General features: G+C 36.4%; 1 protein-coding gene across 2 annotated transcripts in view; it reads left to right on the top strand.

The window, feature by feature from the left end:
* Positions 1-12,808, top strand: part of Ccdc7 (coiled-coil domain containing 7) — a 297,148-nt gene that overhangs the window by 176,064 nt on the left and 108,276 nt on the right. For both annotated transcript variants that reach the window (XM_076916072.1, XM_076916071.1), the window contains exon 35: positions 10,109-10,216. In XM_076916072.1, coding sequence (XP_076772187.1) covers positions 10,109-10,216 — 108 coding nt within the window. The remainder of the gene's footprint in view (positions 1-10,108; positions 10,217-12,808) is intronic.

The raw sequence follows: 12,808 nt of genomic DNA, 5'->3' as shown, positions 1-12,808 counted from the left end.
TCTGTTGAGGCTTGCTTGTGACAGACTATATGGTCAATTTTGGAGAAGAATCCATGAGGTGCTGAAAAGAAGGTATGTCCTTTTATGTTTGGGTGAAATATTTTAAAGATTTCTGTTAGGTCCATTTCACTCTGAACCTAATGTCTGTTAGTTTCATTATTCATTATTTCTCTGTTTAGTTTGTGTATGAGTGACCTGTCAATTGGTGAAAGTGGGGTTTTGAAGTCTCCCACCATTAATGTGTGGGGTTGGATGTGCAATTTAAGCATCAGCAATGTTTCTTTTACAAATGTGTCTGCCCTTATGTTTGGGGCACAAATATTCAGAGATATTATCTTGTTAGAATTTTCCTATGATAAACATGAAGTATCCTTCTTTGCCTCTTTTGATTAATTTTGGTTGAAAGTTTATTTTATTAGATATTAGAGTGGCTATTCCAGCTTGCTTCTTGGGTCTGTTTGCTTAGAAAACTTTTTTCCAGTCCTTTAGTCTGAGGTAATGTCTATTTTTATTGCTGAGGTTTGTTTCTTACATGCAGCAGAATGATCTCTCTTGGTTTTGCACATATTCTGTTAGCCTGTGTCTTTTTATTGGGGAATTGAGAACATTGATGTTGAGAGATATTAATGACCAGTGAATTTTATTTCCTGTTATTTTGATGTTGTTGATGTTAGTGTGTGTGTGTGTGCGTGTGTGTGTGTGTGTGTGTGTTTGTGTATGTTTGTGTGTGTGTGTGTGTGTGTGTGTGTGTGTGTGCCCTTTGCTTTTTGTTGGTATGGAATTACTTATTTCCTGTGTTTTCTTGAATATAGTTATTCTCCTTGGGTTGGAGTTTTCTTCTAGTATTTTCTGTAGAGCTGGATTTGTGGATGGATATTGTTTGAACTTGGGTTTGTCTTGAAATATCTTGTTTTCTCCATCTATGGTGACTGAAAGTTTTGTGGAGTATAGAAGTCTAGGTTGGCATTTCTCCTTTTTAAGAGGTTGAAAAGTTTCTGTCCAGACCCTTGTAGCTTTTTTTTTTCTTTTGAGAAGTCAGATGTAATTCTGATAGGTCTGCCTTTGTATGTTACCAGCCCCTTTTCTCTTGCTGCTTTTAATAGTATCTTTGTTCTATAGATTTTGTGTTTTGATTATTATGTGGCAGGAAGATTTTCTTTTCTGTTCCAGTTTAATTTGTGTTCTATAAGCTTCTTATATGCTTATAAGCATCTTTTTCTTTAGGTTGGGAAATTTTTCTTTTATAATTTTTGTTGAAAATATTTTCTTGGCCTTGGAACTGGGACTCTTCACCTTTTTCTTTTTTAATTTATTTTTATTAGATATTATATTTACATTTCAGATTTTATCCCCTTATCCCACTTCCCCTCACCACCCAGGAACCTCCTATCCCATCCCACCTCTTCATGCTTCTATGAGGATGTACCCCTACATGCCCCCCCACTCCCACCTCCTCACCCTCAAATCCCCCCCCCACTCAGTGTTCATCCTTCATGGAACCAAGAATCTCCTCTCCCACCTATGCCTGACAAGGCCATCTTCCCCTACATGTACAGCTGGAGTCATGGGTCCCTCACTATGTGCTCCCAGGCTGGTGGTTTAGACCATGGGGATCTCTGGTTGGTTGGTATTGTTGTTCTCCTCATGGGGCCACAAACCCTTTCTGCTCCTTCAGTCTTCTCTCTAACTTCTCCATTGGGAAACCCTTGATCAGATCAGTGGTTAGCTGTGAGCATTGGCCTCTGAATGTGTCAGACTCTAGCAGACCTCTAAGGAGACAGCTATATCAGACTCTTATCAGCATGCACTTCCTGCCATCCACATCAGTGACTATACATGGGATGGATACCCAGGTGAAATGATCTCCAGATGGTCCCTCCTCCAGTTTCTGTCCCACACTTTGTGTCCATATTTGCCCCTTTGAGTATTTTTATTACTTCTTCTAAGTAGAACTGAGGCATCCGCACTTGGTCTTCCTTCTTCATGAGCTTTATGTGGTCTGTGGGTTCAGTCTTGGCTATTCCAAGCTTTTGGGCTGATATCCGCTTATTGGTGACTAAATAGCATGTGTGTTCTTTTGTGATTGGGCTACCTCACTCAGAATGATAATTTCTAATTCCATCCATTTACCTAAGAATTTCTAAAATTCATTATTTTTAATAGCTGAGTAATACTCCATTGTGTAAATGTACCACATTTTTTGTATCCATTCCTCTGTTGAAGGACATCTGGGTTCTTTCCAGCTTCTGGCTATTATAAATAAGGCTGCTATGAACATAGTGGAGCATATGTCCTTGTTATGTGTTGGAGCATCTTCTGGGTATATGCCCAGGAGTGGTATAGCTGGATCCTCAGGTAATGGTATGTCCAATTTTCTGAGGAACCGCCAGACTGATTTCCAGAGTGGTTGTACCAGCTTGCAGTCTCACCAGCAATGGAGGAGTGTTCCTCTTTCTCCACATCCTCACCAGCATCTACTATCACCTGAGTTTTTGATCTTAGCCATTCTGACTGGTGTGAGGTGGAATCTCAGGGTTGTTTTGATTTGCATTTCCCTGGTGACTAAGGATGTTGAGCATTCCTTAAGGTGCTTCTCGGCCACTCGAGTTTCTTCAGTTGAGAATTCTATGTTTAGCTCTGTAGCCCATTTTTAATAGGGTTATTTGGTTGTCTGGAGTCTAATTTCTTGAGTTCTTTGTATATATTGGATATTAGCCCTCTATCGGATGTAGGATTGGTAAAGATCTTTTCCCAATCTGTTGGTTGCTGTTTTGTCTTATTGATAATGTCCTTTGCCTTACAGAAGCTTTGCAATTTTATGAGGTCCCATTTGTCAATTCTTAATCTTAGAGCATAAGTCATTGGTATTCTGACAGGAACTTTTCCCCTGTGCCTAGGTATTTGAGGGTCTTCCCCACCTTCTCTTCTATTAGTTTCAGTGTATCTGGTTTTATGTGAAGGTCCTTTATCTACTTGGACTTGAGCTTTGTACAAGGAGATAAAAATTGATTGATTTGAATCCTTCTACATGCTGACCTCTAGTTGAACCAGCACCATTTGCTGAAAATGCTGTCCTTTTTCCACTGGATGGTTTTAGCTCCTTTGTCAAAGATCAAGTGATCATAGGTTTGTGGGTTCATTTCTGGATCTTCAATTCTATTCCATTGATCTTCCTGCCTGCCTCTGTACCAATACCATGAAGTTTTTATCACTATTGCCCTGTAGTACAGTTTGAGGTCAGGGAAGGTGATTCCCCTGGAAGTTCTTTTATTGTTGAGAAAAGTTCTCGATATCCTGGGTTTTTTCTTATTCCAAATGAACTTGCAAATTGCTCTTTCTATCTCTATGAAGAATTGATTTGAAATTTTGATGGGGATTGCATTGAATCTGGAGATTGCTTTTAGCAAGATGGCCGTTTTTACTAAATTAATCCTGCAAATCCAGGAGCATGGGAGATCTTTCCATCTGAGATCTTCAACTTCTTTCTTCATAGACTTGAAGTTCTTGTCATACAGATCTTTTACTTGCTTGGTTAGATTCAATTCAAGGTATTTTATATTATTTGTGACTATTGGGAAGGGTGTCATTTCCCTAATTTCTTTCTCAGCCTGCTTATCCTTTGAATAGAGGAAGGCTACTGATTTGTTTTTTGCTTTTATATCCAGCCACTTTGCTGAAGTTGTTTATCAGGTTTAGGAGTTCTCTGGTGGAAGTTTTAGGGTCACTGAAGTATACTATCATATCATCTGCAAATAGTGAAATTTTGACTTCTTCCTTTCCTATTTGTATCCCTTTGACTTCCTTTTGTTGTCTAATTGCTCTGGCTAGAACTTCCAGTACTATATTGAATAGGTAAGGTGAGAGTGGGCAGCCTTGTCTAGTCCCTGATTTTAGTGGAATTGCTTCCAGTTTCTCTCCATTTAGTTTGATGTTGGCTACTGGCTTGCTGTATATTGCTTTTACTATGTTTAGGTATGGGCCTTGAATTCCTGATCTTTCCAAGACTTTTAACATGAAGGGATGTTAAATTTTGTCAAATGGTTTCTCAGCATCGAGTGAGATGATCATGTGTTTCTTTTTCTTTGAGTTTGTTTATATAGTAGATTACATTGATGGATTTTGAAATATTGAGTCATCCCTGCATTCTTGGGATAAAGCCTACTTGATCATGATGGATGATTGTTTTGATGTGTTCTTGGATTCAGTTTGCGAGAATTTTATTGAGTATTTTTGCATCAATATTCATAAGAGAGATTGGTCTCTAGTACTCTTTCTTTGTTGGGTCTTTGTGAGGTTTAGGAATGAGTGTAATTGTAGTTTCATAGAACAAATTGGGTATTGTTCCTTCTGTTTCTATTCTGTGGAATAGTTTGAAGAGAATTGGTATTAGGTCTCCCTTGAAGGTCTGATAGAATTCTTCACTAAAACCATCTGGTCCTGGTGTTTTTTTTTTTTTTTTTTTTTTTTTGGTGGGGAGACTTTTAATGACTGTTTCTATTTCTTTAGGGGTTATGGGACTGTTTAGATGGTTTATCTGCTCCTGATTTAATTTTGATACTTGGTATCTTTCTAGAAAATTGTCCATTTCATCCAGATTTTCCAATTTTGTTGAGTATAGGCCTTTGTAGTAGGATCTGATGATTTTTTTTTAATTTCCTCCATTTCTGCTGTTATGTCTCCCTTTTCAGTTCTGATTTTACTAATTTGAGTACTGTCTCTGCGCCCTTTAGTTAGTCTGGCTAAGGGTTTGTCTGTCTTGTTGATTTTCTCAAAAGAACCAGCTCCTGGTTTTGTTGATATTTTGTATAGTTCTTTCTGTTTCTACTTGGTTGATTTCAGCCCTGAGTTTGATTATTTCCTGCCATCTACTCCTCTTGGGTATATTAGCTTCTTTTTGTTCTAATGCTTTCAGGTATATTGTAAAGTTGTTAGTGTATGTTCTTTCCAGTTTCTTTTTGTAGGCACTTAGAGCTATGAGTTTTCCTCTTAGTACTGCTTTCATAGAGTCCCACAAGTTTTGGTATGATGTGTCCTCATTTTCATTAAATTCTAAAAAGTCTTTAATTTCTTTCTTTATTTCTTTTTTGACCAAGTCATCACTAAGTAGAGCATTGTTCAGTTTCCATGTGTATGTGGGCTTTCCATTGTTTTTGTCATTATAGAAGACCAGCTTTAGTCCATAGTGGTCTGATAGGGTACAAGGGATTATTTCAGTCTTTTTATATCTGTTGAGGCCTGTTTTGTGACCAATTATATGGTCTATTTTGGAGAAGGTACCATGAGGTGCTGAGAAAAAGGTATATTCTTTTGTTTTAGGATGAAATGTTCTATAGATATCAGTTAAGTCCAATTGGTTCATAACTTCTGTTAGTTTCATTGTGTCTCGGCTTAGTTTTTGTTTCCATGATCTGTCCATTGCTGAGAATGGGGTGTTGAAATCCACCACTGTTATTGTGTGAGGTGCAATGTATGCTTTAAGCTTTAGTAAAGTTTCTTTTATGTATGTGGGTGCCCCCGCATTTGGGGCATACATGTTCAGAATTGAGAGTTCCTCTTGATAATTTTCCTTTGATGAATATGAAGTGTCCTTCCTTATCTTTTTTTGATTACTTTTGGTTGAAAATCGATTTTAGTTGATATTAGAATCACTACTCCAGCTTGTTTCTTGGGACAATTTGCTTGGAAAATTGTTTTCTATCCTTTTACTCTGAGGTAGTGTCTGTCTTTTTCACAGAGGTGCATTTCCTGTATGCAGGAAAATTTTGGGTCCTGTTTGTGTATCTAGTCTGGTAGTCTATGTCTTATTATTGGATAATTGAATCCATTGATATTAAGAGATATTAAAGAAAAACGATTGTTGCTTCCTGTTATTTTTGTTATTGGAGGTGGAATTATGTTTGTGTAGCTATCTTCTTTTGGTGTTGTTAGAAGATTAGTTTCTTGCTTTTTCTAGGTTGTAGTTTCCCTCCTTGTGTTGGAGTTTTCTACCAATTATCCTTTGAAGTGCTGAATTTGTGGTAAGATATTATGTAAATTTGGTTTTGTCATGAAATATCTTGGTTTCTCCATCAATATTGATTGAGATTTTTGCTGGGTATAGTAGTCTGGGCTGGCATTTGTGTTCTCTTAGGGTCTGTATGATATCAGTCCAGGATCTTCTGGCTTTTGCAGTCTCTGGTGAGAAGTCTGGATTAATTCTTATAGGTCTGCCTTTATATATTACTTTACCTTTTTCCCTTACTGCTTTTAGTATTTTTTTTCTTTGTTTTGTACATTTGATGTTTTGATTATTATGTGATGGGAGGTATTTCTTTTCTGGTCTAGGCTATTTGGAGTTCTGTAGGCTTCTTGTATATTTATGGACATCTGTTTCTGTAGGTTAAGAAAGTTTTCCTCTATAATTTTGTTGAACATATTTACTGGTCCTTTAAGTTGGGAATCTTCACCCTCATCTATACCTATTATCCTTAGGTTTGGCCTTCTCATTGTGTCCTGGATTTCCTGGATGTTTTGGGTTAGGAGCTTTTTGTATTTTGCATTTTCTTTGACAGTTGTGTTAGTGTTTTCCATGGTATCTTCTGCACATGAGATTCTCTGTTTTATTTCTTGTAATCCTAGTGTTGGGGAATTAAAGACCACAAGATCCTTTGGATTCTCTTACACAGGTCTAGCTGAATCAGTGAACTCCAAATTCAGTGAAAAAATAAGTTAAACAGTAATTGAGGAGGACATGCAACTTTTGAATTTTGTTCTACATACATGTGTGCACACAACCATGTCTTTACATGCACATACACTTACACATCTATATACATATACATATAAAAATCCATAAGATAAATCTTTACTGACAAACTATATGGTCATGTAATCAATATTAGCACAACTATTATTCAACATATTTCTTCCTCTTGCTACTAACTTTACCAGAAATAGGTAAATATAAGAAAATTATTATTTAAAATCTTGAACATTCACAATATGAACAAGAGTGGCTTATAGAAATCAAAGAATCAGCAGTGGTGTTGGAATGAAAATGAATACTATCTTACAGGAATAAATGTCTAGGAACAAACTTACAATTCTGACTGTCCAACTTCAGCAAAAGAGAATTCTACCTGCTGACATTTAATAAGATAACGTTTTTCTTCTTAAGTGAATGATGTGTAAAAATGTGCCTAACTTTCAGACATTGTAGTCATTTTAAAATTAGACCATAATCAGTAAGCCTCGATGTTACTATATTTAACTCATCAAAAAAAATTTTTTTTGGGGGGGGGTGTTGATGAAAATATGGATAGAAGCTTTAGAAATGATGACCTAGAATCATAATGTGGAATATATTTTTAAAGGCATTTTAAATGAGAATCACAAAGTGTTTAGTGATTTAAAAACTTGTTTAAAATGTGATTCAACTTTATTTGTAGCTTTATAGTTGGGTTTTTCTGTAGAATGGATATTTTAGAACATAATTTATCAAGACTTAAGATTGATGGCCCCAGTGAATGCTGAATAGTGTACTATTAACACTTCATATAGCTCTTGATATTCTTAGTAATATAGAGCATTTTAAAGTTTTATTTGGGATTGAAGAAATATCTCAGCAGGTAATGTTCTTGTGTAAAAGCCTGAAGACCTGAGAACCCATAAAAGGCAAGATGGAGTTTTTATTTCCAGAACTGCTACAACAAGATTGGAGAGAGAAGGGGAAAAATTCAGAAATTTGCAAGGGAGCTAGCCTAACATATACAACCCTAACTCTAACCCTGTCTCAGACAAAGTGGAGGATGTGGACAAACACTCAGGGTTACTCACTGACCTCCAAGTACAACATGGCACATGTGCACATTCATTCATACACATGAACGCAAACATACATAAAGTTTTTTTTTAACTTCTATTTGGCTAAAGGGCTCTTTCTATTTCTTATTTGTAGTGGCACTTCATAAACTATCACTTTATGAATACTTGGAAAACTTTCATCTTGCCTAGGTTTGTAAATGTGTGTTTAGGAGAGAACACCAAAAGTGTGTCATACTGGTCTTTTGATCAGATTAATGGGGATGAAGTAAGCCTAATGCAACTAAGGATTACAGCGAATGACCCAGAGCATTTCTGAGACTTCTCCTGTACTCCTTACCTTTTTTTGTTGATGTAACAACATGCCTGACAAAAGCAACTTAAGGAAGGAAGGCATTATTTTGGTTCACAGTTTGAAGGTACTTTATGGTAAGGAAGCCATAGTGCAGGGGCAGCTGGTCACTCTGTATCCATTTTCAATCTGTATGGCTGTCATGATTTGAAAGTAAAATGTCCCCCCAAAAGGCTCATGTGTTTAAACACTGAGTCTCTGGCTGGTAGTGCTGTTTGGAAAGGTGTGGAACCATTAAAAAGTGAAGCCTTGCTGACAGGGGTGGTTCATGGTGAGCAGGCCTTGGTGTTTTATAGTCCACCCCCTTTTCCTGATTTTTCTCTGCTTCCTGACAGCCGAATGCAATCTGACTACTCACTGCCAACTCTGTATTTTCCCTATCATGAAAGAATATATCCCCCCAATAGTAGACCAAAATAGAACCTCCTTTCTTAAATTGCTTCCTGTCAGGTCATATATTGTGTTTGCTTGGGCAAGTTTCTCATGGGCCCTTCCACAGTTGTATTATTTACAGGAACTATTTTCTATTCATCACAGTGGCACATGCATGATCATGAAAGCAGAACATTAGTCACAATGACTATCTATACAGTTCCCTTAGTGGTAGGATCAAGTCCTCCCTATTTGCTCAGTCTCTGTCTAAACCCTCTTTCCTTTTATGAAACTCTAAATATAGTTATCATCACCAAAGTATATTAGACATGCCTTTTCATCAGGACAGGATATCTGTGCACTTCTGCAGGAGCAAGTTGTCATGAGTGGCTCCACTGCATTACCTCAGATCTCAGAATAGTACTTTTTTAAAAAAGATTTACCTTTATTGAATGTGTATTAGTGTGTTTTTCTGCATAAATATTAAGTATACAAGGAGGCCAGAATATGGTGCTGAATTCTCTGGAAGTGGATTATATGTAGTTATAAGCTATCATGTGGGTGCTGAGAATTGAACCTGGGTCCTCTGAAGAGTATTAAGTGTATCACACATCTTTCTGTTCCTCAAAATATGACTTTTATACTGAAGGTTATAAGTTTCCTTTTTTCTTTCCTTTTTCTACTGTTTTTCTCTTGGTTTTCTCTTCTTTTTTTTCTTTTTTCTTTTTTGGTGAGCTTATTGAAGAGAAGGAAAAGAGCTTTATTATGTGAATTTCTATGGAATTAATGATAGAAATGTGACAGATAGATAGACAGATGATAGATAGATAGATAGATAGATAGATAGATAGATAGATAGATTGATTTAAAAAATTATTTTACTTGGGCATGGCAGCTCATGTCTGTATCCCAGGGCTGGTGGAAGTGCAGACAGACAGGTCCCTGGATCTCAAGGGCCTGCCATTCTAGCTGAGTGAGTGAACCTCAAGTTCAGTGAACAGATCTTGTCTCAACAAATAGAGTGACAGAAAGACCCTTGACATCAACCTCTGACCTCTGACACACAAACATGCACACTCACATGAACATATACACATGTATATGCTATACACACCAAATAGTGATAATAGTTGAAAGTGCAAATATATAATTGTAATACAGTATGTATTTTGTAAGCTTCTTTAAAATGATGAGTTAGGGCTAGAGAGATAGCTCAGTGCTTAAAAGCACATTTTGATTTTCCAGAGGACCGAAGTTCAGTCCCCTGTCCTGTTACTCACAGCAGCCTTTAACTCCAGTTAAAGGGGCTCAAAAGAACACTTCTCATCTCTGTGGGCACCTGCACTCATATAATATGCACACATTACAGATGCATACACAGACAAGAACAAATATATAGACATTAATAAAAGATACATATTAAAATATTGACTCATTTTTCTTCAGTTAATTTTAAGTTGTAAAGTAAATATAGTTAAGTGATTGTAATATATACTATCTCTAATTATTCTCATCATGTTATACAACTTAACCTTAAGGTGTTGATTTGCAATGAACTGATCTGGAAGTCTGCTATTATTACAGCTCAGAAAAAATCAGTCACAGAAGTTCAGGGGCCATCAGGACCTCAGACAGAAATGAACCCAACAATGAGTGACATCATATTCCAATTGGACATGAACAGAGTGGTTGGTAAGCACAAGTTTATGATTGGATATTACAGAACACATTCTAATAGGTAAACCTGTAAATTTTTAGTTTAAAAAGTAGAAAATTTAAACAATAACTATCCTTTCTCAAATTAATAATAAACTGGCTCTAATAAACCCACATATTAATATGTATTTTTAAATTATGTATTTTTTGTTCCATCAAACAACCAATTATGTGATGCATAGTGCATTTACCTTTGCCTGTTCAGGAAACGATAGGTAGGTTTTTCTGTTCATTGCAAGCTTTTGTGACATAAATTAGATGTTACATGGCTAATTCTTTCATAACATAGTTATCAAATTATGTATAACAAAACACAGAATGGAATGCAGGCAATATGATAACCTTACAATGTGCTTGTCACTCAAATGGGAAATTTTGAGTAGATTTAAAAAAGATTGTCAAAATATGTAAGAATTTGGGATGTGTGCAGATATCTGCAACCTTCAAATCACAATTCTGAAGGCAATCAGCAAACTTCAGCAAAGTGGTAGACTAGCAACATTCAAACCGTCTTTCCAAGACAGAAAAAAAAAATCTATCTGAACCAACTACACTGAACTTTTATAAAATAGGCAAAGGCTTGTAACAACCAAGATAATGTCCAATTAGAAAACTAGGAAACAAACCACTTTTAATACAGTAAGAAAGTTTTTACAAAATTCAAGGCATTATCAGTAGACATAACCTTTAATAAATAAGTGCTACATGCAGCCTGAATTAAAACAAAAAGCTGCCAGGCAGAAAGTAAAGAAATAATGATCTCCAATACTGTTATAATTTTGATTTGTAATGCCAGTTTTTATATAGCATGTTTAAAAGGCTTCAAAGCAATGAAATTTTAGTAATTGAATAAAAAATTCAAAATAGTAAGGAAATTTGAATGCATACAAATAGACAATTCATTGGACACAGGAAAACCAATTCATGTTCTAATTGAGAAAAGCAACAGAGACAGATAATCACAAAGTAGAATGTAACAGCAACTTGGAGCTGAGGAATTCAATGAATGAAAAAAAAATTGAATAAAATTTAGAGTTTTAATAGCAGACTAAACAAAATGGGAAAATAAATCTGTGAATATATGGATATTTTGAAAAAAATTCAGATGAAAGAATAATTAAAATAAATGAAGAAATTGGGGGGGGGGAACACCATTATGCAAATCCAGTGTATAAAGATTAAAGAGCCCTGGTAAAGTCAGTGAAAGGTTGTCCAAAGTCCAAGACAATAAGAATTTTAAACAGGAAAGAAGAGAAGCCTGGATTCCTACAGAAAACTCCTCTTACTGAACAGAGTCATTGTTTGGGGATGCCTCTTCTTTTCACCCTGTTTCTCTTTTCTCCTTGCAGCCATGAGCCAGCAACCCTCTAGCTTCTTAGAGACTTCTTTATGTTTTCCTCAAAATCTTTTTACTTTAATAAAACCTGAATGCAATAGTACTCCTCAACAATGGCTAGCAGTGGCCACAGGACAGCATATATGACTTCTACATTCAAAAGAACCTTGCATTAATACAATAGAATCCATCTCAGGTCTCCTGCATTCAAAAAGAAACAAAATCCTTCTTTTTGTTGTCTATAAGAAACTCAACTGCCTTAATCATAACAACTGGCAGCAGCTTGGATCGTATGAGTCTTTAAAAACTGTGATAAAGATGCTACGTATAGCTCTTCACAGTTGATAGCTTCTGGGAAGGGGTAGGGAAGGACTCAGTTTTCTCTAAGTGGCTGACTACTGGGAATATGACCATGCTCCAGGAAGTATATGGGCAACACAAATTAAACTTAGTAGGGGTACCAGGGGGAGGAGGGACTCAAGGGTGGAAGGATGAACCTGGAAGGAATGGGAGGTGAATGTGATGGGGTGAGCTGTCAAAAATTATCAAATAATAAAACATTATGTTGGGGGAAGAAGAAAGAAACCCATCTTGCCCTCAAAGATAAATAGCACTTTAGAGTGAGAAGTTGGACGAAGTATTTCAGACAAATGGGATCAGTAAAGAAGCAGGCATCATTATTCTAATACCTGGTGCCACAAATACATCGATACTAGAGGGAAACCAGCAGTTTTAACAAATTGTGCTTGGAAAACTGGAAGTCTTCATACATAAATAAATTGGACCCTTTTCACCTTGCACAAAAATTAACTTCAAATATATCAAAGACCTAAAAATGAAATGGTAAACTGCTAAAGAAAAACATAGATCGTGCCCTAGAAGATGAAAAAAAAAAAAAAAAAAAAAAAAACCCTTTGTGAATTGGACTCCATTTGTTCAGGAATTAATGCAAACAATTGACAATTGGGACTTCACAAAACTAAAAGCTTATATGTCCAGCAATGGTTGGGAAAAGAAGGAGTAGAAAAGCAGGTCCCCTATAGGGGCTCAGTGGCTTAGCAGCCAGCCTGGCCAAAGCAATGAGCTCCAGGTTCAGTAGGAGTCTTCATCACAAGAAAGGAGGTAGAGAGTAATAGAGAAAGATACCTAATGTTAACTTCTGGCTTCTACACACAGAGACAAGTATGCACGCACACGCACACGCGCACACGCACACACACACACACACACAC

Source organism: Arvicanthis niloticus, chromosome 18, assembly GCF_011762505.2.
Source record: "Arvicanthis niloticus isolate mArvNil1 chromosome 18, mArvNil1.pat.X, whole genome shotgun sequence".
Classification (NCBI taxonomy): domain Eukaryota; kingdom Metazoa; phylum Chordata; class Mammalia; order Rodentia; family Muridae; genus Arvicanthis; species Arvicanthis niloticus.
The sequence above is the reverse complement of the archived record's forward strand: the minus strand, read 5'-3'. Positions and strand labels throughout refer to the sequence as shown.